Source organism: Penicillium rubens (assembly GCF_028828025.1).
Source record: "Penicillium rubens strain IBT 27055 chromosome Unknown utg000002l_segment0_segment0, whole genome shotgun sequence".
Classification (NCBI taxonomy): Eukaryota; Fungi; Ascomycota; class Eurotiomycetes; order Eurotiales; family Aspergillaceae; genus Penicillium; species Penicillium rubens.
The window spans coordinates 203,114-229,766 of record NW_026890600.1 but is presented as its reverse complement, the minus strand read 5'-3'; the positions used below and the strand labels follow the sequence as shown (position 1 = coordinate 229,766).

The 26,653-nt window shown below is 49.1% G+C and overlaps 13 protein-coding genes across 13 annotated transcripts; 7 read left to right on the top strand and 6 right to left on the bottom strand.

The window, feature by feature from the left end:
- Positions 1-1,083: 1,083 nt before the first annotated feature.
- On the top strand, positions 1,084-2,302 carry N7525_002534 (uncharacterized protein; the record flags this gene model as incomplete). The annotated part of the gene is made up of 5 exons (XM_061212355.1): positions 1,084-1,231; positions 1,304-1,346; positions 1,368-1,818; positions 1,943-2,110; positions 2,153-2,302. The coding sequence occupies 5 exons, from the start codon at positions 1,084-1,086 to the stop codon at positions 2,300-2,302; spliced, it is 960 nt and encodes a 319-aa protein (XP_061069376.1).
- Positions 2,303-3,545: 1,243 nt separating this feature from the next.
- N7525_002533 (putative GABA permease) lies at positions 3,546-5,325 on the top strand (the record flags this gene model as incomplete). The annotated part of the gene is made up of 5 exons (XM_061212354.1): positions 3,546-3,624; positions 3,674-3,734; positions 3,783-4,015; positions 4,064-4,906; positions 4,958-5,325. 5 exons carry the CDS (start codon positions 3,546-3,548, stop codon positions 5,323-5,325), a joined length of 1,584 nt encoding a protein of 527 aa, XP_061069375.1.
- Positions 5,326-5,824: 499 nt separating this feature from the next.
- Positions 5,825-6,379, top strand: N7525_002532 (CinA family protein; the record flags this gene model as incomplete). The annotated part of the gene is made up of 1 exon (XM_061212353.1): positions 5,825-6,379. One exon carries the CDS (start codon positions 5,825-5,827, stop codon positions 6,377-6,379), a length of 555 nt encoding a protein of 184 aa, XP_061069374.1.
- A 1,255-nt stretch (positions 6,380-7,634) lies between these two features.
- N7525_002531 (aldo/keto reductase family protein) lies at positions 7,635-8,786 on the top strand (the record flags this gene model as incomplete). The annotated part of the gene is made up of 6 exons (XM_002559862.1): positions 7,635-7,706; positions 7,777-7,787; positions 7,836-7,893; positions 7,944-8,125; positions 8,208-8,577; positions 8,634-8,786. The coding sequence occupies 6 exons, from the start codon at positions 7,635-7,637 to the stop codon at positions 8,784-8,786; spliced, it is 846 nt and encodes a 281-aa protein (XP_002559908.1).
- A 225-nt stretch (positions 8,787-9,011) lies between these two features.
- On the top strand, positions 9,012-10,017 carry N7525_002530 (putative gamma-cysteine synthetase regulatory subunit; the record flags this gene model as incomplete). The annotated part of the gene is made up of 2 exons (XM_002559863.1): positions 9,012-9,034; positions 9,090-10,017. The coding sequence occupies 2 exons, from the start codon at positions 9,012-9,014 to the stop codon at positions 10,015-10,017; spliced, it is 951 nt and encodes a 316-aa protein (XP_002559909.1).
- Positions 10,018-10,156: 139 nt separating this feature from the next.
- Positions 10,157-10,981, bottom strand: bud32 (serine/threonine protein kinase BUD32; the record flags this gene model as incomplete). Its single annotated transcript, XM_002559864.1, has 1 exon — positions 10,157-10,981. One exon carries the CDS (start codon positions 10,979-10,981, stop codon positions 10,157-10,159), a length of 825 nt encoding a protein of 274 aa, XP_002559910.1.
- Positions 10,982-11,291: 310 nt separating this feature from the next.
- On the top strand, positions 11,292-11,873 carry N7525_002528 (uncharacterized protein; the record flags this gene model as incomplete). Its single annotated transcript, XM_061212352.1, has 2 exons — positions 11,292-11,433; positions 11,524-11,873. 2 exons carry the CDS (start codon positions 11,292-11,294, stop codon positions 11,871-11,873), a joined length of 492 nt encoding a protein of 163 aa, XP_061069373.1.
- A 493-nt stretch (positions 11,874-12,366) lies between these two features.
- On the bottom strand, positions 12,367-14,592 carry N7525_002527 (Zn(II)2Cys6 transcription factor; the record flags this gene model as incomplete). Its single annotated transcript, XM_061212351.1, has 4 exons — positions 12,367-13,318; positions 13,375-13,751; positions 13,804-14,353; positions 14,414-14,592. The coding sequence occupies 4 exons, from the start codon at positions 14,590-14,592 to the stop codon at positions 12,367-12,369; spliced, it is 2,058 nt and encodes a 685-aa protein (XP_061069372.1).
- Positions 14,593-15,552: 960 nt separating this feature from the next.
- N7525_002526 (DNA-directed RNA polymerase III core subunit RPO31) lies at positions 15,553-19,973 on the bottom strand (the record flags this gene model as incomplete). The annotated part of the gene is made up of 2 exons (XM_002559867.1): positions 15,553-19,804; positions 19,879-19,973. The coding sequence occupies 2 exons, from the start codon at positions 19,971-19,973 to the stop codon at positions 15,553-15,555; spliced, it is 4,347 nt and encodes a 1,448-aa protein (XP_002559913.1).
- Positions 19,974-20,332: 359 nt separating this feature from the next.
- Positions 20,333-22,387, bottom strand: N7525_002525 (GTPase GUF1; the record flags this gene model as incomplete). The annotated part of the gene is made up of 2 exons (XM_002559868.1): positions 20,333-21,596; positions 21,651-22,387. 2 exons carry the CDS (start codon positions 22,385-22,387, stop codon positions 20,333-20,335), a joined length of 2,001 nt encoding a protein of 666 aa, XP_002559914.1.
- Positions 22,388-22,617: 230 nt separating this feature from the next.
- Positions 22,618-23,683, top strand: N7525_002524 (spindle checkpoint protein MAD2; the record flags this gene model as incomplete). Its single annotated transcript, XM_061212350.1, has 8 exons — positions 22,618-22,666; positions 22,720-22,745; positions 22,798-22,823; positions 22,880-22,918; positions 22,974-23,002; positions 23,057-23,202; positions 23,259-23,332; positions 23,398-23,683. 8 exons carry the CDS (start codon positions 22,618-22,620, stop codon positions 23,681-23,683), a joined length of 675 nt encoding a protein of 224 aa, XP_061069371.1.
- Positions 23,684-23,803: 120 nt separating this feature from the next.
- On the bottom strand, positions 23,804-24,826 carry N7525_002523 (DUF218 domain protein; the record flags this gene model as incomplete). The annotated part of the gene is made up of 4 exons (XM_002559870.2): positions 23,804-24,382; positions 24,444-24,495; positions 24,551-24,658; positions 24,717-24,826. The coding sequence occupies 4 exons, from the start codon at positions 24,824-24,826 to the stop codon at positions 23,804-23,806; spliced, it is 849 nt and encodes a 282-aa protein (XP_002559916.2).
- A 213-nt stretch (positions 24,827-25,039) lies between these two features.
- N7525_002522 (uncharacterized protein) lies at positions 25,040-26,392 on the bottom strand (the record flags this gene model as incomplete). Its single annotated transcript, XM_061212349.1, has 1 exon — positions 25,040-26,392. The coding sequence occupies one exon, from the start codon at positions 26,390-26,392 to the stop codon at positions 25,040-25,042; it is 1,353 nt and encodes a 450-aa protein (XP_061069370.1).
- Between the last annotated feature and the right edge of the window lie 261 nt (positions 26,393-26,653).

The window sequence follows — 26,653 nt, the reverse complement described above, 5'->3', positions numbered from 1 at the left end:
TCCTCTTTAAGGAGTGTAGCTATAAGGCGCCGGCTAAGACCGGACGGGAGGCCCTCAAGGAGGACGTTAAAGTCCTTATCGAGACTAAGGGGGAAGCGAGCTAGGTTAGACCTATTAATATTAACAAACTCCACTAGGTTAGCGAATAAGTTAGTATTAGCTAGGAAGTGAAGGTATAGGGTAGGGAACTTACTAGTCTCCTCGTTAACGTTAGCCGAGCCCTTACCCTCGGAGGAGATAGGCTCACTCGATAAGAGGGGGGTAAGGTCACCTACTTCACTACCACTAGGGAGTCCTATAGTAGCTACTAGGGCTTTCTAGGGAGCCTAGGAACCGGAGTTTATAATAGGGAAAGCTATCCTAAACCTATAAGAAGCGAGATTAGTACCGAGTCCTACCTAATAAATAAAGTAAGTGGATCCTATACCTAAAGTTAAGAGAAGGGGCCGCGGAAGCAAAAGTGGATAATACGTAGAAGGGAAAATAGGTATAATAGGGGTTAGGACTCTAGCGGGCACCTAGAGAAGAAGAGGAAAAGAGTTTTTATAAAGGGAAAGTGGGCTACTTATATAGATAAGGACCTCTTATTTGCCCCTCTATAACTCACTACCTAGGGTAAATAACCACTTCTTTCTAAGAAGTAACTTATCTATATCTCTATAAATAGAGGATAACTCTATAGATAGAAAAGCGCGGGGAAAAGGCTTTATCGGTAGAAAGGTGGGACTATTTCCTAATCCGGAAGTGTATATAGCTTTATATATAGCGCTACCGAGGGCGGTGGCTTATAGTAAGTGGGGAGGGATATCGTCCCGAAGGGTTTATAGGGTTTGCATTCCCTTAGTCGCCTTAGGCACTCTATAGGCAGTGGGAGCCTAAGGCCACTACGGCTTAAGAAGCTAGCGAGGCGTATAGAAGAAGTGGAGTTTCTATTAGCTAGGAAGCGAAGCCTAGGAGATTATATAACTACAGCTACCTTTATAGACTAGCTAGTATTATCCAATAGGAAACCATGCGATCCTTACAGAATCACACCTGGCGCTTAGCCCCTTCTCTACAACTTAAACAACCCGTACCCCAAGGATGTCGCCTGAATCAGATCTCATAGAGAAAAAAACCACACCGACTGGGAGTTTCGTGAATACTCCCCCCACACCCCCGCCTTCAGAAGAGAAAAAGTTGTCGACCAGTGCTCAAAGTGTGCTGAACTGTTTCAAACTCCACCGTGAAGGTCGAAGGCTAGAATCTTGGCGGTAACACCGGCTCACTCCGGACCAATATACGGAGGTTTTACGTGTATTAGATGGTGACGAATCTCTTCGAGGTTACGTAGAAGACAAAATAAGGTAAGTACTATCAATCTTCAGGCGCAGTGAAGGCATGGTTATTAAGTTATATTATAGGCTCGACTACGACCCCAGACGGTCCCGGCTCACTATCCGAATGCCGAGTCCTCTATATGATATTTTTTATACTAAGGTAGTGTCTACAATTTCGAGTCAATTAACAGAGTTGCAAAAGAGTGATAAAGCCTTCGGTGATTTTGCGAGAAAGATCGAACATATATCGACATCCAGGATCCGGCTACCGAATAATGCAAACAACAGAGAGCAGACTTATTCCCAACAGTGCCCAGATACATCATTTATGCACGAAGATGCCAAATATCCCGGTGTTATTCTAGAAGTGTGCTATTCAACAAAAATTCGAGCTACTACGGACTTAGCAGATAATTACATCCTCGACACCAATGGGAGCGTGAACGCTATTATTGCCCTCAATATCGAATATAGAGGGTCTAAAGAGGCAACTATATCCGTTTGGCGACCGCACTAAGTAACCGTGGATAGGGTGAATGCACTCGAAGCAAAAGCTGTGATCGAGATAATAGTACGTTTAGCTATAGTTCTAAGAAATTCTGGCACTAACCGACGATTTGCAGCCTTTTCGAACGAAGTCTAGACTTCGAGTCGATGAACCCGAACAACCGGCCCTCCAGCTTTCACTCCGGGACTTTGCCCCCAAGAGCATCTCACAGAAATACCCCGATCTCGACCAAGGTATCCTTATCTCATCGCGAGAGTTCTATGACTTTCTTACGTCTACCGAAGTAAGACATCAGAAACAGCTACTAGGCTAAGGCGTTAATAAGCCATTGTTACCAGGCACGCAAAAGCGTCGTCGAGTTCAGACACCCCCTAAACAGCTTAGTTCAGAAGAAGAATTCCCGAAAAACGCAATGAAACGCGGGCGTCTTACGCGAGGTTCTTCCGGACTCTTCACCCGCGGATCTGGAAGCTAAGCTATGATGTGAATAAAAATCACATAACGAGTCACCGTGTTGGTAGGATTATAACATTATAACCGACAGCGTCATTTCAATACTTCCTCTTTCAGTTATTGGCCAACTCAGGTCGCCATGGGTATATGGGGCTGCGATATCGAGGATTGGGACATGACCTCCATTCGCACAGGTGGAGAACATATACTTTGCGGTCGTCATCTTTGCGCCAAACACCTGAAGACTGAGTATCATATATGTCTTCAGTCGTACTTGACGCATGCAATTCCTAAGCCGGGGTCCTTGGGATCATAGATTATGATATTCCGTGTTTGCTGTGGTCCAATGATAATTATGGCTGCACACGTCACCCTAAGTTTTTTGGTGTACTCGATGAATTGTGCGTTCACGCTGCAAGCTGGGTCGAGTTCAATAACATAGACCTATGGGACAGGAATGTCGGTGTTCTCTTTGACAAGTAAGATCATATCATGTTCGAGTTTCATAATATCTTCCGTCGTTTTCGATCTGCCTCTGCTTTGGGATAAAGATTGCATTCTCAATCGCGCTATCCACCGTTCATTGTCGTTAAGTTAATACGGACCATACGATTGTATCCAAGACCAATACCAGGCAAACTATTAGAGTGCACTCTTTTCGACCTCGTGCTATGGTTGCGTATTCTATGAGTGCATTCCAATTTGTGGATTCAATGGAGTTTTGCGCTCTTAATCACAGAGCTTTATCCGTGAGAGATGAGAAATAGGACCATCGGTAGCCTGTAAAATAAATTAGGATAGGCCTATTAGAATACATATGTATGTTGTAGACAAGTCATAGCGTGACGGCAACATCGGAAGGGCCCGAGCACCGTATAGTCGGCCCTATAAATCCCAGCCGGGCCGACAAAATAACAAGATAAGCATGAAGATTGAACGCCACATAATAAAAGATTTCTCCTCCAATTGCCTGTCTTAGCGTAATCCCCCAATTAGTACATCGTAGACGGTTCTCCCCGCAAAGAAGCCGAGCTCAGGTTCTCCGACCCAGTCAGGCCCCACAGTCATCGCGCAGACCTTCTCTATCAGGAAATACACACAGAACATCTGTCTTATCACCATGTCAGGTTACTCTGGGGTTATGACAAAGAGTATGGGGTGTGGCCGGGGAACCCCAGATGTCGTTTATAAGTCAGGCCCCCTTGCTGAGCGTCATCTAAGCTTGTCAGAATCATTCGGATTTCCCAGTTGCCACTCTTACAGCCATGTCGGAAGAGATACAGAAAGTATTCCAGGGAACACCAAGTGAAGATGCCCGTTTAGAGAATTTGGGATATGAGCAGGGTTAGTCTGTCGGGAAGAGAAGCTTTCGTATGAGTGCTAACCAGCGTAGAGCTCAAACGCTCTTTCGGTCTGATGGGGATGATTGGGTTTAGTTTCAGTGTTGTGACCTCGTGAGTTTCATCCAAAATCTAGATGAATTTCCGCTAATCGTCTTATAGATGGACAGCACTGAGTGGTGTTTTCATCGTCGGAGTCACATCTGGCGGCCCTCCGGTTATGGTTTTCAGCTTCATCGGCGTTAGTCTGCTGACTCTAGCCGTCGCCATTCCCATGGCAGAGATGTGTTCTATGTATCCGGTAGCAGGCGGTCAATATTCCTGGGTTGCAGCACTCGCTCCACCGAAAATCGCCCGAGGTCTTTCATACGTGACAGGATGGTTTATGCTAATCGGTATGCTTGTATCGAAACACGCTATGAACATCTACTAACCTGGAATAGGCCTCCTGGCTATGGGTGCTACCAACAATTCCATTGCTTCCAACTTCGTCTTGGGAATGGCAAACCTTGTCTTCCCCGGATTCGAGATTCAAAGATGGCACACAGTGCTGGTGGCTTACCTTGTTGCATTCCTTTCCACCACTGTCAACCTCTGGGGCTCACATTTCTTGCATAAGATCTCGAAAGCAATTCTTATCTGGAACGTTTCCTCATTCGTTATAGTCACCGCCACAATCCTCGCCACGAATGATCACAAACAGCCCGCTTCTTTCGTTTTCCAGGATTTCCAAAACGGAACCGGATTTGGCACTGGAATGGCTGCCATTATCGGTGTTCTCCAGGCTTGCTTTGGTATGTGTTGCTATGATGCTCCTTCACACATGACGGAAGAAATGAAGTCTGCTTCCAAAGAGGCACCCAAGGCTATTATCCTCGCTGTTGTTTTGGGTGCTATAACTGGGTTTGCTTTCCTCGTCACACTTTGCTTCTGCATTGGCGATATTGAAGCGACTGCCAACACAAGCACCGGTGTCCCCGTGATTCAAATTATTTACGACTCAACTGGAAGCAAGGCAGCCACTTGCGTGCTGTCAAGCTTGATCTCGGTGATTGTGATTGTCGCAGGAAACAACATTCTAGCCGAAGGATCGCGCGCCGTCTACGCCTTCGCCAGAGACAATGGTCTCCCCTTCTCGAAGTTCTTCAGCAAGGTCGACCGCAAGACACATGTTCCCGTCAATGCCGTTCTCCTCACCCTTGTGGTGCAGCTGGCGCTCGATGCCATCGAATTCGGTACCACTACTGGCTTTCAGACCGTCATTGCCATCTCAACCGAAGGCTTCTGTAAGTTTCATCCACTGCATTTGATGGTACCCTTATTGATAACCTTTTCAGACTTGTCATACGCAATGGCCCTTCTCAGCCGCCTCGCTGGATACTATACGGGCCATGTGGTGAAGCTCGATGGACCATACTCATTCTCCGTGCCAGTATCCATCGCCTTTAACACTATTGGACTTCTGTTCCTTCTCTTCGCAGCAATCACCTTCAACTTCCCTAGCGAGTATCCCGTCACCCATGAATCAATGAACTACACCAGCGCAGCTATCGGCGTCATTGCTCTCATTAGCATTGTTACTTGGATCACGACAGGACGCAAGCACTTCTCGGGACCGGGTGCAGTGAGCTACTTCAGTGGTGAGGATACCGCAGCTCACAATGTGCGAAGGACCGCGGTGCATGTGAACGAGAAGCAGACTTGATCTATTGCTTAGCAAATTACTATATACTGTATACGTATATACTAAAAAAACTACCTCGATAGCAGGTGACTTCAGGACTAGAATTGTGCTCTAGTGCTTAATCCGTGTTATTATCCTTATATCGAAAGTTCTCTGCGGTGTCAGCTTTTTATAGAGCTCGGAGTTGTCCCCGAGGCACAATCCCCACTATGATCACTCTCCTCTCAAAATTATCTAATTACGCGATAGGAACTAAATTATTACCAACTGTGAAGTACATAGTCAGATTGGGAACCGCTCTGAAATTGTAATTTTGGGCTGACAATACCCAACGAAATGCGGCTTATCCACTGCTCTTTGCTTCGCTTAGCCGCCGTACTAGGCACAGCCCTGGAGGGGTTAGCTGTAGGTACAGATGAAATAATAAATACGGCCCCGTCCGTAGAGCGAATGGCCTATTTCCTGTTCTCATCTCTCATCTCTCCTCTTCTTCTATTCCTTCCACACAAATTTGACCAACATGACTCCAGTGATCAATTACACTCCCCGTTCTACAGAAACCGCTTACCAGATCGCATGTGAAGTGATTCACCTCCTCAAAGAATCAGGCGAGACACTCGCCGTTTCTGAGTCGCTTACTGGCGGCGGACTCATGAGTACTATTACGTCTGTTGAAGGCTGCAGTTCTGTTTTCCGTGGCGGGGTCGTGTCATATGCAACGCCAATCAAACAACATCTCCTTCAAGTCGATGGCAACCTGATCGCCGAGCATGGCGTTATCCACGCTGATGTTGCCGCCCAAATGGCTATCGGAGCCCGGACCACTACGACCCAAAGTGACATGACTCCCACTTCCTGGGGGATTGGAACAACGGGAGTGGCTGGCCCTGATCCTCAGGATGGGAAGCCGGTAGGAATGGTCTTTATTGGCATAGCCTCTTCGAGTGGAGGCAATGGGTTTGGGCCGTTTCATTTCCCAGGTTCGCGCGAAAGGGTTCGGGAAGCCACTATTATTGAAGCGCTGCATCTGCTTCGTCAAGAAGTGGTCAAGGCAAGACAGGGGGCTTCTCTGTGAATTCGAAGCACTATCAACGTTAAGTGCGCAACCAGCGGATGAGTTAGGGAGATATGAGATATGTTCTGCTTTAAACAAATGTTATGTGACGGCTAGATAGCGGATCGAGGTTTCCAAGTCATAGGTTGTCGAGTATATAGTAATAATTAAGAGAAGCGAAGCTTCTCTTCTTGTTTCCTTCTCCAACTTATTGGTTCTGAGATGATGGTAGTATTTTTTAGTAAGTCTAGAGCCGAATTGCTTTGATAGAAGTAGACGTACCTGGGTACTTCTGAACTAACCCTAACTTACCCTATGTAGCCATGGTACTCGTCTTGGCCCAGGACTCTACACAAGTCCGATTCATCCAAGTATGACATTCAATGATATTCCATGATCTTTCATCATGGCCGTCTGTTGACTTATCATAGGGCGAACAAGTACGCTGAAAATTATCACCCAGTGGCTCGTTCCAAGGCCATGCTTCTCTGCAGAGTTGTCCTTGGAAAGCCCTTCAGAACCACTCAAGATATACCGTCACTTCATGCTCCCCCTGATGGATATGATTCCGTAAGTACTATGTTACTACTCCTGTTATCATCCGAGCCATTTGGTTTTGGACCCGTAGCGAATTTCTAGGTTCACGCTATGCCCGGTCCATCGAGTTCGTTTTCGACCGACGAACGCGTTGTTTACACAGACCGAGCGGTGATGCCATCGTACTTGATTATCTACAACTCAATGTGAAGAGAAATATCTAACATATGGATGTTTTTATTTCTGATATTTCGGTGGCCGTTATTCTGCTTGTCTGCTTGTCTCCTAGGAATACTCCCATGAATATGTAGTCCAGATTGTCACAACATCTATCAGATTTCAGCTTCTTGTTTTTATGATGGGAACAGTCTCTGGCTCGCCATATTCCTTGTACAATTGCTCGAAAGTGCATTGAAACCCGATGTCTAAATAAAAGATATCGCGAATATTAGCTGAGGGAAACCATGATAGCATGCATTACAAACCTCTATGAACATGACCTTGCGAATGTATGTACGGAGCAGCCAGTGCGAGCCCATATGATAGCGCCCGTGTGACCCTAAGAGGAAATAGACATGAAATATATATAAAACAGCATCTCGAAAGTTTGCAAGTTGCGGTGTCGGCCTTTATAGAGCTCGGAGGTTTCTCCGAGGCACGACCCCCACTATGATCTCATCGCTTCTTGTCAACATCTTTGGATTCTTTCTTCCCATATTCCCAAGATCAGTTCAGCAATATGGCAAAGCTTACTCTCCAGTCCAAGCATCGACTACAGTCGGGACATGAGATCCCAGTCATAGGATATGGAGTGAGTTACCCCGCAAACACATGTACATGTATGAACTTGAAGAGCAGAACTGACATTGTACGGAATATAGGTGTATATGATGTACGTTCGAATCAATACCTCATCCCGAATCCCCTAACCAAACAACAGTCCCTCATCCGCGACCGAGAAGGCCAGTCTCGAAGCTCTGAACGTTGGATTCCGCCATGTACGTGTCCCGACAAAGATGACAGGACCACACTAATCAAGGATATTCAGATCGACTCCGCGATTATGTACAGAAACGAGAAGCCCTGCGGAAAGGCAATCCTGAATTCCAACCTGGATCGATCGCAGATCTTCTTGACGACCAAGATCCCGCCAGGGTCAATGGGATACGAGTCTACCAAACGAGCTATTAATTCGAGTCTACGAGAAGCAGCTCAGGAATACTTTGACCTGTAAGCGCCCCACGACAATCTAGCAATGTATATCCTCTACAGAATTGGGATCCAGAATCTAATCGCTGGAACTGACCAACAGTATCCTAATCCATGCTCCTTACGGCGGCAAAGAAGCCCGTCTGGGTTCCTGGGATGCACTAGTCGAAGCCCAGAAATCAGGAAAAGTGAAATCCATCGGTGTATCCAATTACGGCATCCACCACCTCGAAGAACTGGAGGCTTATATCCAGGGTGGTGGGGGTGGTCAGATCGACGTCGGCCAGTATGAGTTGCACCCGTGGCTGGATCATTCGGATATCGTGGAGTGGCTGCAGAAGAGGAATATCATTGTAGAGGCGTACTCGCCTCTTGCGCATGGGACTCGGCTGACGGAGCCTGTGTTGCTGTCCATCGGGCACAAGTATGGGAAGACACCGGCGCAGGTTATGATTCGGTGGAGTTTGCAGATGGTAAGTAACTGTTGATAGATTCGATTCAAGCAGGATATAGATGCTAATAGTCTCAGGGATTTGTGCCTCTGCCCAAGTCTGTGACGCCGAAGCGCATTCGGGAGAATGCCGAGGTCTTTGACTTTGAGTTGTCGGATGAGGATATGAAGCGGCTTGATACAGGAGAGTATTCGCCCACGGACTGGGATCCGACAGTTGATATGGATTGAGTGATTGAGTGTAAATGGTTGCTTTAGATAGGTTAAGTTGGTTGTAGAGTGGAGGAATCTGGAGGAAACGTTGGATTTGTCAGGCCAGGAGGGGCTCTCCGCGGGGTGAACTTGCGACTTTCAACTTCAACTTTCGAGACTGTCGGACTCCGATCTTCGCCTTCTTCCTTCTTGCCATTTAAATTTCAATATCTCTATATCTAAACTCTCGCTTATTCCTCCATCATGAAGTTGATTCTATCCAGTTCGTAAGTGGTGTGTTTTTCGATGCGCCGCGAATCAAAGTCACTCAACCCTTTACAGGAATATTATGCAAGCTGGACGGCAATCCGTCATTCGCCAGCCTGTGACCCAGAAATCAAACGTTGAGCTAATCAACTCGCTTCGATCGAACTTCCTTGCCTCGCAACAGATCGAAACAGCATTGGCCAACGGCACCGACACAAATGGCAAATCAGCCGCATCGCATCCGCCCTCATGGACCCTACAGACCGAAGATGGCCTCTATATTCCCGCGATCGACTTCTCCCAGCCCGGCCTGTCAGAGGAGCGCGACCAATACGATATCACAGTGAAGCTATTCTACCTACCGGGAATCCCGGTATCAAGGCGGTGCGCACACACCAGAGAGGCAATTGATCTAGTATTGAAGGAGCTACACGTCAAGTCTATCGATCTACTGATCGTCTCGTTCCCGGGGATCCTGTTCGATGCAGACGACGACAGCGACGAAGAAGACAACGAGATGAGTAACGGTGAACCGGACGACTTCGACAGCATGGTGCAGACATGGCAAGTGCTGGAGTCACTGCACGACCAGGGCGTGATCGCCCAGCTGGGAGTCGCTGAGTTCGGCAGCGAACGCTTGGCCCGGTTCTTACCGCATACCAAAGTCAAGCCCTCGGTCGATCAGATCAATCTTAAGGATTGCTGTGTCGTTCCTAAACATTTGATTCTCTATGCGAAGCAAGAGCAGATCCAACTCCTCACCCATAACGATTGCCACGATATTCTTCCTGTCGGCACAACGCGGGAATTGCTCGGTCCCACGGAGAAGAGTGGTGCGGGCATCCTGGCTTCGTCCTCTGAGGCCAACGATGGCATCCAGGGAGATGTCGAGCCACAGTGGGTGGTCAAGTACACGGCAGTCGTCAAGGATCGCGGAGTAGTCGAGAACAAGGGGTATTTTGCGTCGGCTGATGTCGGCACATGCGTCAAGGACCGGTCATGAATGCTTTTCTTTTCTTCTTTGCGTCGTCAATAAGGATATCTGTCGTGACAAGCGTGGCGTTTCTTTTTTTGCTTTAACATTCGATTATAGCTGGTGTGGAGGGCAGTTGCATCCATCCCTAAAACCAAACGAGACTGGCTTAACCAAGCATGCTTCTCTTCCGCCCTCTCATGCGCACATCCTCAAGTCTCTTCAGCGCAGAAACAGCCCCCTTGTAGCTATCCCGGTAACCCATAATCAGCTCCCCGAACATAGGCTCCGAGCGCGGATGCGTGCTCCCAATCGCCCGCTCCAACACATACAGATCCACCGCCCGGTCCTCATCCTGATTACTCTGCGACGCAAGACCGAAATCAATCAGCACAACATCCCCCTCCATAGAGGGCGAGCCAGTGCCATCAACAGCATCACTTGCACCCGCAGACGGCCGCAACATGAGATTACTCGTCGTCAAGTCTCCGTGCACAACACCAGCCTTGTGCAGGACACCAATGGCCGAGCCCATTTTCCTCAGCAAGCCGCGCACACGCGCCTCTTCGTTTTCGATCTGCGACGAATCTAGCGAGCCCTGGTTCTGCTTCATCCATGCTTCCCACTGTTCGAGAACTACCCGCACCACAGGCCCGTCAATCCATTCCATCATTAGCCAGGCGCCGCCCCACCCGCCTTCCGTGCCGCCGTGTCCCTCCCAGTCCAGGGCTAGGACGGCTGGAACGCTGACGCCCTCCCGTATGAGTTTCGCAAGGCATCGTGCTTCTGAGGTTATACGTTGACGGGTAAGGCGGCGGTCGAGAATCGGGTGCCGGTAGGGTTTTGATGGGCGGACCTTGAGCGCGGCGGGAATGGAGGGGTTGAGGGAGATGGTTTTGTAGAGGTGGGCTTCGGCGCCTTGGGTCAGGAGAGCTGGTGGTGGGGTGGTATTATTGAAGGGGGAGGGGAGAGGTGGAGGTTTAAATTCTTCCATTGTGAGAGAGTCGGAGAGTTGAAGAGCTGGAGAGGATGTAAGTGGGAAGGGATGAGGTGAAGAGGGAAAAAGTTGTGGTGGGGCGGATCTCGGAGTATACCTAAGTAGGTAACCACCTGGGCTATGTCCCAATACACCTAGTTAGTTATTGCTCAGTCATACCTAGGTAGAGATTTGTCTTGTCAGTGAGATGCTAGTGATGGAAGCTAGACGCTGACATGGGACTGATGTCACTGACGTCCGCCACTCTCTAGCTCCATCCCCCTTAGCCTCAGCAAATTCAACTCTACAAATCCAACTCGGAGACAAGATGGCCATGGATAATGTAGACCCAGCCGGTCGCGGCTTCCTAGGCGACCTTGCACCTTCCGTTCTCCCAGTCTACCAATATCGGGACCGGGAGCAGTTGCTCAACACCATTAGCCGAATCACAAACGAAAAATCACCGCTGTGTGAAATTTCAATATCGCCTGTTCAACGCCCGAGGAAGTGATCTTTATTACGCCGATGAGCTTTTCGCGGAGATCAAAATACATATGAAGGGATCAAGCCTATGGGGTTGGATCGCTCCCTTGGCCCAACCGGAAGTGCTACCCACCATGCTGCAATAGGGGCTAAAGAAGCCGACCAGGCGTGGCAGCCATTCCGACTCCCACGGCCGATCAACGACTGGCCCAGTGTCGTACTAGAAGTTGCTTTCCCAGAGACTAGGGACAAGCTGCAGTCAGATATAACATACTGGCTCCGAGCTTCAGGGGGCGATGTGAAGATGGTAATCACCCTCCAAACCAATCAACACTCCCCCAGCATCACTATCGAGGATTCGGGAACAGGGCGACAACTCTGTCAACCACCGTTATCAAACCGTTCAGATCTCAAGGAAGGGCAGTGAAATCACAATCACAGGGTCTCCTCTGGTTATCGAGTTCGAAAAGCTCTTCCTAAGACCCCCCCTTATCGAACCGAGAGAACGAAATATTCAGATCGGCGACGGGGAACTGCAATTCGTAGCAGAGAAAGCTTGGGACCTGCAGGGGATGTGAGAAGAGAGACTAAGTTTCATGTTTAGGTCAATCGTGACAACAGGGATCTGACGTTTCATAAGGTGGAAAGAAGTGTATGCATCCTTAGCTGTGTGAGTTCATGTTTCTTGTTTCTTAGTGCCCTACAGTTTGGCAGCATTAATGTTCTCATCCACTATGCTGGTATAGTAACACCCTATATATGGTAATAGTTTAATACGTTGTAAATGTTAGACAGAAACAGACTGAAGCATGAAATTAAATAATTCCGAATCATCAACCTTGGAATAATATCTCATAATTATGTGGACGCATGAGTTCACAAACCCCTATATGTATACCCCTTTCCTCAGTATCTCCATATTAACAATTAAATGAAATCAGATGAAGATCCGGACGAACATTAGCCAGACGACAAGTACCCTGATACATCCTCTCAAGAGTCGACGCCATAACCTCTAGGTCAGTAGACTCCGCCGACCAATGCTTTAGCGTTCGAATCGACAGCCTCACCAAAGCAGTCCAATTCGCCGGTAAACGTACCTGCCACGTGCTGGGATCCCGACAAGCCTCGAGCTGATATAAGACAGCTCCGAGGATGTGGACAGCACAGGCGAAGCTGGCCCGCACCACGTTCCAGATCCACTCGTGTCGGAACTGATACCAGTAGCTTGGTATTAGAGTGACGCAGTTGTCAATGGCCTTTTGGGCTAGGTGGAACACTTCTGCCCACATTTGGTTGTTCTTCCTGATGAATGTGGGCATTCCCTGGAAGTGCATTGCCAGGTAGAATGCTGGTCGGTAGATCCTCTCCAGTGCCATGTGGTACCGTCCGCGGAAGAAGAACCTCAGATCTGGGTTGTCTTTTTGGGTTTGGTCTTTTTGGGTTTGGATCCCGGCTAGCGAGATTTGGTACCTTTTGGAAGAGTTAGCAAAGGTCGGGGACATTTCATTGTCATGTTCGGGGAACTCGGGACTTGTCGGCTCGTACCATGACGTTACAACACGCTCCGCGTCCATTGTTTTCCTTAGGAGATCGGGGATATCTTTGGTCCAGCCCTTCTCCCCTTGACGCCACATGTCAGACACTATGTCATTAGTGGTCCGGCGGTTGCAGATCGACCCGATGTAGAATTTCCAGCCTTTCTCTTCTTCGGTGCCATCCAGTTCAAGACCTGGCCTGACTGTGAAATCTTGATCTTCGTCCATTTGGTCATATGAGGAAGGGGATCTGCGAGAGAATTTAGGGAATGGGTCTGAATAGCCTAGACTTTCAAGACCACTGCTCCAGAGAGGGAGTTCGCTCTGCATTTCACTGCGGACAATGCTTAGTTGAGTTGCTTTTATAGAATCCCCCGGGGGAAAACCTACTGTTCCGCTTGGATGCAGGACCAATACAGTCTAGACTCCAGGTTATGGTAGTTGTCATCAGCGGTCCACTGCTCTCTACACAGCGACCGCAAACGAACTTCTAATCTGCAAGACGCCTGCTGGTAACAGAACCAAGCCTGCAGAGGTCGTATGGCATGTCTGTGATAGCTTCCAGCAAGAAGAAAGCACTGAATGTCTGTTGGAGATGTGTGCAAGAAACCGAACCTCTGCTTCGCCGCGTGGAAATATGTCTCGGCCAAATCGAGATTGGCGTCTGACAAGGGTGGTGCTTGGAGTCCATCGAGATTCGCTGGCATGTCCTCCGCCAGGGGAACAAACTTCGATGATGTGCATGAAGCTAAAGCGCACGCTAGCAGCTACAGACATGATTAGTTCAAGTGGGACTTCCCCAAAAAGGAGCTGACATACCACTTGACACGAAGGGCCATCCCATCCAAGACCCTGGACGGTGACCTCCTTGGCATAACGGTCTAGGTTGTCTAGATCAACTATCGGGTTTCTCCGGTGGCATAGTAGGAAGTACTTCCTACAAAGTCTAGGGATCTCATCGACAAAGCTTCCGATCCCCACCTGCCGGGGTGCCTGCATACTGCGGGGCTGATTATCCAGTGAGTCGAGTAGAAAGGATCGGATATGCTTCTCGGCTTCGGTAATGACCTTGTTGAAAATAGGCCATCGGAGCATGTTCTCCCCGGAGCTAGCCATGTACAGGATTCGGGGATCATTATCGACTCCCCGATCATCGATACTGGCAGTGCTGGTACTAGGTGGATTGCTCCCGGGCAAGGAATCAGCTACGGGGCTAGGATTCTGCATGGCCAACTCAAAGAATCCTTCTTTGAGTGAGCGAGTCGAGCTGTTGGAGCCTTCGGATTTGAAATTCTCCAACAAACCGGCGATATGATTCAGTCGTTGGAGCACCTCATGGTTCGACGGGTTCCCCGGGTCAAACCCGGCTCTAAGAATAAGGTCCATGCTTAGTGGGTTATTCCTCTTCACGGGATGATGTTAATCTTACTGGTTCTGGTGTGGCGATGTTTCGGGATAGTTGCACTCCATCCCCTGCACGGCACAGTAGCTACAGGTCGGTCTGGCATTGTCACATCGTGTCTTGCGCAGCCGACAGGTCTGACAGGCTGTCGGGGCTCGGGTTCGGATCTCACGCTTCCTAGCGACTCTTGGGTTGCCAAACTCCATGTTCACCATGCAAAATCCAGGGTTTTCGGGGAGGCCGGGGAGATAGATGAGGGGAGGTGTAAAAGATTAAGTGCGACCCACGGATATTCAGTTAGAAAGCAATACTTCGAGAGATCGTCCACTGCCCACTAGGAAACAAAGAAAACATTCCACCGAGTACGGATGTGGCGTGGCCAGATACGGCAATGGAGGTAACAAAGAACTGTCGAGGCGATGTGATGGCCAAAGGCTAACACCCATGACTGCCCCAGGGGTTTCACGATGCTGATTGGAGGACGATTCACTCCCTGGTCACTCGGGACATGGGGTTTCTTGGGGGATTGGGGGGATTCGATGTCTTTGTCCTTTCCCCAATGAAGAGCTCCCCGACCTCTTTTTCTCTGACTCTAAAGGACCATAGAATCTCGTATTTCTGGAATTTCTCTTTCCGGTTGCCTGCAGATGGTAAAAAAAAGAAAAAGGAAATGTTTGTGATATCCCCGAAAGTATTTGGAATTCCATGTACGGGGGAGTACGGGAGTACGGGAGTACCTATAGTAGGTGAGAATCCGGGACATTCCGTGGGGGATGTGGACTTCTTGTACTTTGTGCTTTGTGTAAAAAAGAAATATTTGAATATAACCTGACGAGAAGCTTGTCCCTGGATCTTTCTACAGTCGTGTTGGAAATTAGCTTCACGTCCGTACACACCCCAATTTAGTACTTTTTGGGATTGTGATAGGTTCGAATGGGGGATGGGGATGATGGCGGGGAGGTATCGGACTTCACTTATATAGCCCTAAATAATGCCCCATCCCCCTATGGAATCCCCCCGTGAACAATGTCAAAGAATAAAAATGAAATCATATCGTCAATGAAATTCACCCGCTCAGGTAAGTACATATACAAAGCCTTGTCCACAAGGAAATTCTTAACGCCGAAATTAATGCACAGTGTCACAGAGTCACAGTCACCGTTACCTCATCGGACCTTTCTCTTAGGTCTCTTCGTCAAAGGCGCTTCACAATGTTCCGTCCAAGCATCTTCAAAGACCGTCTTTCGTGGGCCAATCTGACCTTGGTAGAAGTTCAGCTTACGCACAACCTCCATAGCACCTGTGCCCAGTGACACCGTCTTGCCCATGATGATACACTCCGACACACCCTCAATGAGATCGGTGCGACCGAGACCACCGGCGTCGAAGAGGTGATCCGCAGTTTTCTCGAACGAAGCAAGCTGAAGCACCGAGTCACGCATCTTAGCCAAACCGAAACGTGTAATACCGAGCACTTCACCCTTGTAGGTCATCACATCCGCCAGAAGTTGCATGTGACGGGGATCGATGTCCATGTCCTTCATGACTTCGCTGATTTCAACGACGATCGTGCTTCGAGCGGCTTCAATACCTAGAACTTCTCGCGCCTCCATAATGTTGTTGGTCCTAGTGTGAAGACCGTCCACACCCATCGTAGTCATACACTCTCTCAAACCGTAACCTTCCACAAGCAAAGTGTTCGTGGTCGAGGTCTCATCCGTGCGAATGATAGCTCGGGCGGCACGTGGATGACCCAGGATTTGGATGTGGGGAAGAATACGCTTCAAATGCTTCAGGCGGAGGAAGGGATCAATGCTCGTAGCAGCAATCTCTGTCTTAGAAAGGGATGCCTTGCTGGCCGGATCAAGATCCATGTGGACCTTGATTGAGCCATGCTTGCACGAGAATTTGAGATCGCCTCCCTTGAAGCGCTTGTTGGTTTTGATCGCTTCGACGATCTGTGGCGTTGTGATCTCCAGCGCCAGATCCTCAATCGTTTTCCAGTTCAGAACGACCTTCAAGTAGGCATCATCGGGGGACCAAACCTCCGTGATGGAATGAATGACATCTTGGAGGAAGGTCTTTTCAATACGTCCTTTCACAATACGAGCAGCGATGGTGCTTCCTCTGTTGACCAGTTCGCAAGCCACGACGGGCGTACTGATCTCTCTTGAGGCGTTGATGATTTCCTTGATACGAGGTACACCTTGAGTAATACTCATTCCGGCGACACCAGCGAAATGGAAAGTTTTCAGGGTCATTTGTGTTCCTGGCTCACCAATGGACTGGGCACCAACGGCACCCACAGCATGGCCGGGCTCGACCTGAGCTCTCTTGTACTTCAACAGACACGCAGTGATGAAAGCCCTCAGGGTGGTCTCTGTCAGCTTGCCTGTATGATCCAAGCCTTTACGGCTCCGCTGGTCGGATGGGTCGATATCGCCACCTCGAGAGATCAATTTGTCGGCTCTGTTTTGCACATATTCCTGGATCGAGTCAAGGAAGTCACGGGCACTCTCGAACTGATCGATGCCATGATCACTGCGGTCCATGTATGCCAGGTCATTTCCGAGTAAGTCCTTGCGGTTTAGCTTCGCACGCTCCTTCGAAAGCATCTGTTCGCAGACATCCATAATTTCCGCAGGCAACAAACTTCGCTCCTCGTTGTTGTATGTAGTAGATTCTGAGTGAATAAATGTTCGATCGAAGTGGACGGGTTTGGCTTTACCCTCCATATCCACGGGATCCAACTTATCGTCACCGTACTGGAACTGAACAATGGCAGCAGATGAGTTACGGACCGTGTCATCATACATCGATGACAAATCTTCGAGGGACTTCATCAGACGACGAGACATGTAACCAGTCTCGGCGGTCTTGACAGCTGTATCGACCAGACCTTCACGACCGGACATAGCGTGGAAAATGAACTCTGGCGGTTGCAGCCCGGAGAAGAAACTGTTGCGAACGAAACCTTTCGACGGAGGCTGTCGTGCATTCTTCGGGAAATGCGGCAGGGTACGATCCTGGAAACCATCCTGTACACGCTGACCACCAATAATTTGCTGACCGACAAGGGCAACCATCTGGGACACGTTGATACCAGAGCCCTTGGATCCAGAAGTGGCCATGATAAGGGGCGAGTTGTACTTGCTCAGCTGCCTAATACACTCGTCACCAGCTTGTTGACGGACCTTACTGAGAATACCAGAGATCTGGTTCTCCATGGTTTGCAATTCGTCACATCCAGGATACTTCTCCAGAGTGCCCGCCTTGTACTTAGCAATGACTTCATCACACTGCGAGTACGCCGCCTCAACAAGATCGTTTTTGGACTGAACGAGCTCTTCACTAGGATAGACATCTCCGATACCAATTGAAAAGCCGATGTTGGTGAACCATCGGGCGGACAGTTTTGATAGACGGTTCATGCCCTCGGCTGCTGCTGGCGGGCCAAAATCTCTGAGCAGAATGTAGAAAACATTGTCTTTCTTTCCAGAACCAATCGTAGACTTGTCCATCACACCGCACATGACCTCCGAGTTACGGATTACTAGCCAGCCATCATTGGGGTCCAGGTCCTTAGGACTACCATCCTTGGGCATCTTGAACTCACGGCATGCGGCGTCCAGGTTCACCATAACGGGGTCATCTTTGTTGGGGCGCATAAGAATGTTGAAGACTTGTTTTCCAGTCCACATCATCTGGGGTTTCAAGATTGACGGCGGTGGAAGATCGAACCTGGTTTCAGGGCCAAGCATATAGAGACAGATCTGCGTGAAGGAGGCACGATCATAGAAGTTGTCTTTGCTGCTCAGCACGTAGGCGGCACTAATGAAATCCTGAATGGCAGAAATGATGGGTTCTCCGTTTTTGGGTGTGGCCAAGTTGTTCTTCACACCCATTAGCTCCATTGCTTCCGCTCTGGCTTCCTCGGTCTGCGGCACGTGAAGGTTCATCTCATCTCCGTCGAAATCGGCGTTGTAAGGATTGCAGACACACTCGTTCAGTCGGAAAGTCCTATGGGGTCGAATTTTGGCAAAATGAGATAGAATACTAAGTTTGTGGAGGGAAGGCTGTCGATTGAACAGCACAATGTCGCCGTCTTCGAGATGACGCTCAACCAGGTCGCCTTCTTGCAGCTGATCAGCCATCCGCTGAGTGTTACTGTACTTCAACATCTGCCTGAAACCGGTTCCCTTCTTGACAATCAAGTTCGCTCCGGGCCATTTGTTGCTACCATTGCAAATCCGTTGCTGCAGTTTTTCCTTGTTGTACCTGGTCACTAGTTCGGGATAAGTCATGTTCTTTGCCACCAGCTCCGGAACAGCGACCTCATCAACTCGCAGATTTGGATCGGGAGAAATGACAGTTCGTCCAGAGAAATCAACACGCTTTCCTGACAGATTACCACGGAAACGACCTTGCTTTCCCTTCAAGCGTTGGACGAATCCTCGGATGGGTTTTCCGAGATCGGCTTTGTTGAGCCCAGGCACATCGCTGTTGATGTAGACAGCAATTTGAAGCTGCATGTAGTCCCAGCATTCCATGATTGTCTGAACAGGAGCACCCTTAAGCAGAGCATTCTTAAGATTGATATTGCTCTGCACAATGTCACCTAGCTTGGCGGTCAAGTCATCTTCTGTAGATGCACCATCTTGTCCCACTGAAGGTCGAATGCACACCGGTGGAGCTGGGATGAATTGCCACAGGAACATCTCCGGACGAGCCTCCTTTGGATTCATACCAATCAATTCGCAGTCAGAGTCAGACATTTTCTTGAATAGCTTGAGAACACGAAGAGGGTTCATGTCATCCTGCGCCTTTTTAAAGTGTTTTTCGACTTCCGGGTTTGCGCCTCTTGCCTCGAGGAAGGAGTTATCAAAGACATCCTTGCTGATTGGCGTTTGCTTTTTGACAGAAACCGAGGCATTGAATGCACGGAATTTGTCGTGGGTAATCTTCAGAGCACTTGTTCCGGTCTTCTTCACGACACCGTTGATCGCTCCACAGTATGTACACTCACGGGTTTTCCGACACCGTTCGTTGATGCGTTTTGCGATCTGCGTCCGGCGTAGGTTATCAAGGCCCGGTCGGCGCATCTCGCGAAGATATGTACGGCGCTCCGCCTCGGGGAGCAGAATGTTCGAACATTCCTTGCAAATTTCCTGAAGGATCGAGATGACGCGCTTGAAATAACCGACATGGAAAGACGGTAGGACCAATCTCACATGGCCGAAATGACCATTGCAGTCTTTCAGATTGTTTCCACATGTTGCGCAAGAATCAGTTTTGTTCGAGATACCCATGCGCGGGTCGAGAGGTCCATTGGAAACCACGGTTCGGGTCTGATCCAGGTCGAAAAACTTTCGGTCAGAAACTTCTACCACTGCTTGGCCGACAATGTCATCGTTGGTTCTGGAAACATAAATCTTCATTAGCGATCAAGTCTGCGACAAACGCTTGTGGCAAGCACAGAGTGAACTGCGTACAAGACACCAAATTTCAGTTCTTTGATCACTTTGGGAACGCTGTCAATAACCTGGGCCTTGCCCAGGTCTACCTGCGCACCCTCTGGAGGCTGCATGGCCGTCGTCAAATGCGGAGCATGGCAGGGTGACTCAAGGCGATGCGATCGGCTAGGCGGACTTCAGCCGCCAGAAACAAGATTTCAAGCTCAAAGAAGAATTAGTTCTGGTATTGTGTCAGTAGATCCACAATCTGAAGCTGCAGAACTTGATCGAGGCTGTTCAGACACAATGGAGTGGACTGAGAATGAGCAGAGGAAGAAGTTGTATGGCGGGGTCCGACATGAACTTTTTTTCTGCCGGTGAAGCTCTCACCGCTGGCACAAGTGGGCCGCAGGGTTGTATAAAGATGGAAGACATCCAAAATGGTTATCGCAGAAATAATGTTATACAGTGTATTTAGTTCTAATTTACAAGCTTATTTCGCCAAGAATGCCTGGAAAGCTTTATGCTCAATCACCACATTTCCAACTGCTCGCAACCTCTTGCGGCCTTCTTTCTGCTTCTCCAGCAGCTTTCGTCGCCGACTCACATCACTAGCATGCAATTTTGCCAGCACATCTTTTCGATAAGGCTTGATAGTCTCACGAGCGATGATCTTCTTGCCTACAGCAGCCTGGATGATGATCTCGAAAAGCTGCCGGTCCACATGCTCCTTGAACTTGGTGACCCAAATTCTGCCTTGTCGGCTCACCTGGCTCGAGTGCATAATCCGCGTCACAGCATCCACTGGCTCCCTGTTGACCAAGAGCTGTAGCCTGACAATATTTCCGGCTCGCCATGCAGATTCTTCGTAGTCCAGGCTGGCATAGCCCTTGGTACCGCCTTTCAATTTTCCGAAGAAATCATCAACCAAATGGGCCAGAGGCAACTCGTACTTCATAATGACCTGAGTCGCTGTGAAGTATTCAATGCTTTGTTGCTCACCGCGGTTGGCCTCGCAGAGCTCAATCACCTTTCCCAAGTACTCCTCTGGGAATGTCAGAGTAACCAACACAAATGGCTCTTGGACCTCGGCAACTTTGAGTCGTACGCTATCATCATCGGGGAATTTGGCAGGGTTGGTGATAATCTCTTCGGCGCCACTCTTCCACACAACCTTGACCGGGACGGAGGGTGGTGTAATGATAATACTGGCGCCGTGCTCCTGTCGTAGGCGGTCTTCAAACACGGAGCAGTGAAGGGTTCCCAAGAAGCCCATACGGAAACCGGCGCCTAAGGCCTCAGAAGACTCTTTCTGTACTGTGATGCTTCGATCATTCAAAACCAGCTGGTTGATGCTGTCCTCCAGGTGCTCGAAGAGATCCGCATTCACTGGGTATACAGCCACAAAGACCATCGATTTGGGCTCTTCGAATCCAGGCAAAGGCTCGACGACCTTTTCATAACCGACTCTTGTGAAGGTGTCACCAATCTTGGCCTCTTTACTCCGCTTCATGCCAGGGTTGAAGTAGATGTACCCAACCTGGCCTGCACGGAGAACGGTTTGCGCAGTCTCAGTCGGGTACATGATGCCCACTTCACCGACAAAATATTTGAGACCGGTAACGAAGGATATAAGCTGCTGGCCTGCACGCACCTCACCGTCGAAAACACGGACCAACAGGATCACGCCTTTGTAGGAGTCATACCAGGAATCCACGAGGAGCATACGGAGTGGTTTCGTGGAATCACCGATAGGTCTAGCATCCAGTCAGCGAAAAGCAGCACCTTGGGAAGCCACGGGGTATACCTACGCAGGGACTTTCTCCACCACCGTCGGTAGAACAGCTGGGACATTCAATCCAGTCTTTGCTGAGACCATCACCGCCTTGTCTGTATCGATTTCAAATGTGTTTTTTATCTGCTCCAGAGCCCGCTCTGGGTCGGATGAGGGGAGATCAACCTTGTTAAGAATAGGAATCAACTCGAGGCCTTGCGCAAAGGCCAAGTAGAAATTGGCGACTGTCTGCGCCTGTACACCCTGACTGGCATCAACCAAGAGGATTGCCCCACCGCAACTGGCATAACTTCGCGACACCTCAGCACGGAAGTCCACATGGCCGGGTGTATCGACCAAATGTAACAAATAATCTTCGCCTTTATAGTTGTAGATCATGGTACACGTCTGTGCTTTGACCGTAATTCCTCGCTCTCGCTCGACATCAAGTTTGTCCAAAACTTGTTTGTTCGTGCCCGCTTCGATTGTGCCCGTCAATTCGAGTAATCGATCGGACAGCGTGCTCTTCCCATGGTCAACGTGTGCGACGATGCAGAAATTGCGAAAACGTTCGATTGGGATTGCGGCAATTCTCTTCTCAAGGTCTAAGTCGAGCTTTGTAGGTGTGGTTTTCGAACGTCCATAGTAAATCGTCGTAGTAGAGAAACTCCTGTTATACCTATACGAAGGAAAGACAGTTGGTGGTCGGAGGCTTGCGGCCTGGCATCTCGGCGCTGCGCTCAGCCATCGGCCTAACTGCAGACATCCTCGCATCGGGACTTCTGCGGTGGCATAGGAGGGGCTGATGGTATGCAAGCGAATCAAAGTGTATCCGCGGGGCAATCGATCAGCACGCAAGTACTTGGTTGGTCTCACGATTTGCGGAGAAAAAACGGACGCGCGGGCGGTGACTGTTTATTGCTGCGGTGACCACTCGACATAAACAAAGCTGAGCTTTCTAACTTTCTTTCACCTTCAAAGCCCCAGCTATCTACGAGCTCATCATGCCGGAAACCAAGGAAAAGTCAAAAGTGCACAAGCTGTCAATCAAAGGTTCGTATCCATTATCTACTTGTGTAGCCATCGTAGTGCTTACAAGATATCAGGATCGGCCAAGCTTGTCTCCGAATTCGTGAGTCGCCTTTTTTGTTGCGTCAATGAAGTTCGAGTACTGACTGTCTCAGTTTGAATACTCGATTAATTCGATTCTGTAAGTTGCTGGTCGTACTCAGTCTAAGACACTGGCTGATTGCATTGGGTGTTCAGCTTCCAACGAGGAGTCTACCCTCCCGAGGATTTCACAACGTAAGTATGCCCTTTCAACTTTGCCCACTACGGTGCAGCAGGCTAATTGAGGTAGGATTAAAAAATATGGCCTCAATATGCTGGGTTCGTGAGCCGTGTTCTTCTTAATCGCCGTCGGCAACCCTAACCTTATAGCAGTTTCGGCCGACGACCAGGTTAAAGCCTACATCAAGAAGATCATGTCCCAACTGAAGGAATGGATGCAGGGAGGGAAGATCTCAAAACTTGTGGTAGTAATCACGAGCAAAGAGACCGGTGAGCATGTGGAGAGATGGCAATTTGACGTATGGATCCGACACTCCCCCGTACGAGTCCGTGGCTAACTATAGTGATGGAATAGATCGAAATATTCGGCAAGCAATCGAAAAGCAAGACCTCCCAGAAAGCCGGCGACAAAGAGAATAGTACACCGGGGTAAGTCTGCACACTGTGGGGTTATCTTAATCATCCTACTAATCCAACATCTTTGTGGCCTGAAGAGATGCGAAGCCCACCGAGCCTATTGAGAAGACAGAAAAGCAAATCCAGGAGGAGATCCAAGCTATCTTCCGCCAAATTACCGCCTCTGTCACCTTCCTCCCCGTCCTTGATGGAGACTGCACCTTCAATGTGCTTGTCTATGCCGACGCCGATTCAGACGTACCCGTGGAATGGGGCGACAGTGACGCCAAGGAAATTAAGAACGCAGAGAAGGTCCAACTAAGGAGCTTCAGCACAAACAATCACCGAGTTGGGACTCTGGTCAGCTACCGGTTGGCGGATTAAGCTCTTGGTGACACATCATGATCAAATACGAAGGATACTATGGATTGGCGTTTCGGGAAAGGATCGAGGATTTCTTCCACCTATCATATCAGAAGTCTTGATATTTGTTCCCAATCAAAATCAAGGCCGCTCAGTTGTATCATGTCTAGTATAAGACCAAGGCAAGCTCTCTCGCTTCGGGAACCATTTATTGCAATGACCACCCCCATCATAGCGGATTAGATCCAGCGTCACATCTTCCAGCCCCAGATGGGAGAATATATCGTTTTCCATTCCAGGAGACCAGCCTCGTCTCGCCCTTTTGCCTGCCAGATCTGCGTTCACTCCGTAAAGATCTTCTCTCCAAAGGCCAATCCCATTCACAGCCTCACCTCGAGTCAAGCTCTCGGGTGACGTGACTTCCACTGGCGGATTGGTACCTATCACAGCAACCTTGTGTGTGTAGTTTTCTTGTTCTGTGCCAAGAGGTACGAGTCCCACAGCTGGAAAGTGGCACTGCATGAATCGAGCGCGCTTAAACTCGTGCGTCACGACTGTGACCCTCTCTGGATAAACGCCCGTGTATACCCGGAACTTAATTAGAGAAAACAATAGGTTTTGATATGAATCCGTGGCGTTGGTTTCTGCGATGACTCTTGATGGGTCAATTGTGGAGATAGTGGGCGTGTCTTGAAAGTAGTCGTTATCCCTGGCCAGATTCTGGATTTTGCTATACATCAGCTCTCTGAGTGGCGGCTCAAAGGGAACTCGGGCGCCTTACAAGGTAAGACTGGCCTTCACTGAGCTCAGTTCTAGGCTTCTTGGTAGGCCCTCTGTTCAAGGATCAGCCAAACGAAATCCAAACACACATTAAGCAAAACGTCATACCCAGAAAACACAAGCAAGCTATGAGAGTCTTCCGCTAGAGCTTTCAATCCGGCTTTGATATGATCGATGAACGTGGGTGTTTCTCCCTGTTGGAAGGGCTCGATCAGCCTGCTCAGTGCATCAGATGCTGTTTTTTTCATATAGAGAGATTATTCTAATCACTAACCACTCGTCCTCTGAGGAACCAAGCTTTGAGCCTCCGGTGTAAATAGCATGACAGCAGACAACAATAAGGTGGTTGCATATAGCAGAGGCGCAATCTGGGCTTGAAGCCATATTGCTGGGTTTTGATAGATCAAGTGAATGGCTTGGGGTTTATCACAATACAAGACATATAGGAGATGCTAGTAAATTATGGATTGCTGAGAATAGCCTGGACAACCTCAGCTTCCAAAGTTGTGTCTTTGATATACAAAAACAAAGGCGGTAAAGGACTCCCTCCTGCTCCCTCAATTCTTTTGATTCTTCCCAAGACACCTTCACACCCCATCAATGGGCGGATTCCAATGCCATCATCCCAAATCTCCTGCGGTGTATATTCTTTTTCTCCAAATATGCATTTTGCCATTCCCGGTTATGTGGTATGAGCCCCCAAGCAATCAGCACTTCGTCTTCCTCCTTCGTTAAATCTAGCCAAGCAAATAAGTCCTGCCGACTTTCAGCTTTCTTATTTTTCGAGATCGGAGTAGATTCCAAGTCTGGGAGACCTGTCGGTCTGGTCCATGACGGTTCGCCACTCTTCTCTTTATTGCCTACGTGCACAGTAGGGGGTTTCTGCTCCTCCAACTCAGGCCAATCCATACACTCCTCGGGGTACATAGATATGGTGGCCTTGAGTTTTGAGCTAACCCAGCAACTATTTCCTTGGACTTTATTTCCATGGCTCCAGTGACTTCGGATTGATTCCCATATTTGGGAGTCCTCACAGCCAACTCGGTGGGCCGTGAGGACTGTAGCAACGATAGTCACCACCACTGAGAAAATTTGCGTGTACAAGGCTGCCATTCCGATACTGATGACATGCACCGCAAAGGCGGCCCAGCCTATCCATTGGCACGCCCGATAAATGTACCGGTTTGGTGGCTGGGGATTAACTGCGAATGCTAATTTCGGCAGATACGCGGGGACTGCAAGAGTGACGACTTTCGAGTCCTCTGTCAACACAATCACCTTGGCAATTTTGTTTGGGTCTTGAGGCTCGATGGGTATTTTGGCCCCCTTCATGGCGGGCCCGTTCTGGCGAAGGCTCCCGAGACTCTTCATCGACTCGTCATACTTGGCTCTCTTAGCCGGGTAACCTTGGGCTGCTTCTTGTGCTTTCAGGATGTTCGCATCGATGCCGGCCCGATTTTGTGCTACCAGTATACATCGCACTATCACTGAAATGGCCATGGCTATCACATTGGCAAATCCCCACCAGTCCGCGGCTAACACAGTCAGGGCAATGAGCATCCCGTGCACCGGCAACCCAACGAACAAGAGGCCGACGACGAACTCTCTCCATCTGCGCGGCCGCTCCACGAGCTGCCATGTGACAATACTTCGGACTTGTTTGAAGTCCTGTGTCTGGAGCCATCGCGAAAACCAGCCGGCAAGCTCGGTGGTCATAATTCCCGCTGATATGTTGTAGAGAACGAATCCGGGTTTCTTTGTGGTGAATCGGTTTCCAGCCACCACAAAAGCACCAAACACCGGCAGGTATTCGAGGTACATGCTCGGCACCAGTCGCCCGATACTGCGGTCCATCTCCTCCGCTCCGAGGAGCGTAACAAGACCGAGGGCATCGATTTTTAGTCCCGTTCCACGACCCCAAGAGTTGAGGCTCTCACTCCAGGGATACATAGGAGAAATAGTTATAGAGTATTATGGTGTTAAGACCGAAAAAGGATCCTGCTTATGATCCAGAGAGAGGTTATTGATACGGCTATCATTACTACTCCGTACTGAAGGTACAATCCCTCCTATATCACGCTGTCACTGCGGCTGAAAAAGACAGCAAAAGAAAAGAAAAGAAAAGAAAGGTAAAACAAAATAAAATAAAACAAGATGACAGGGGTTATAATCAACTAGGTCACCAGGTCACCGGTCATGATAACCCTATTT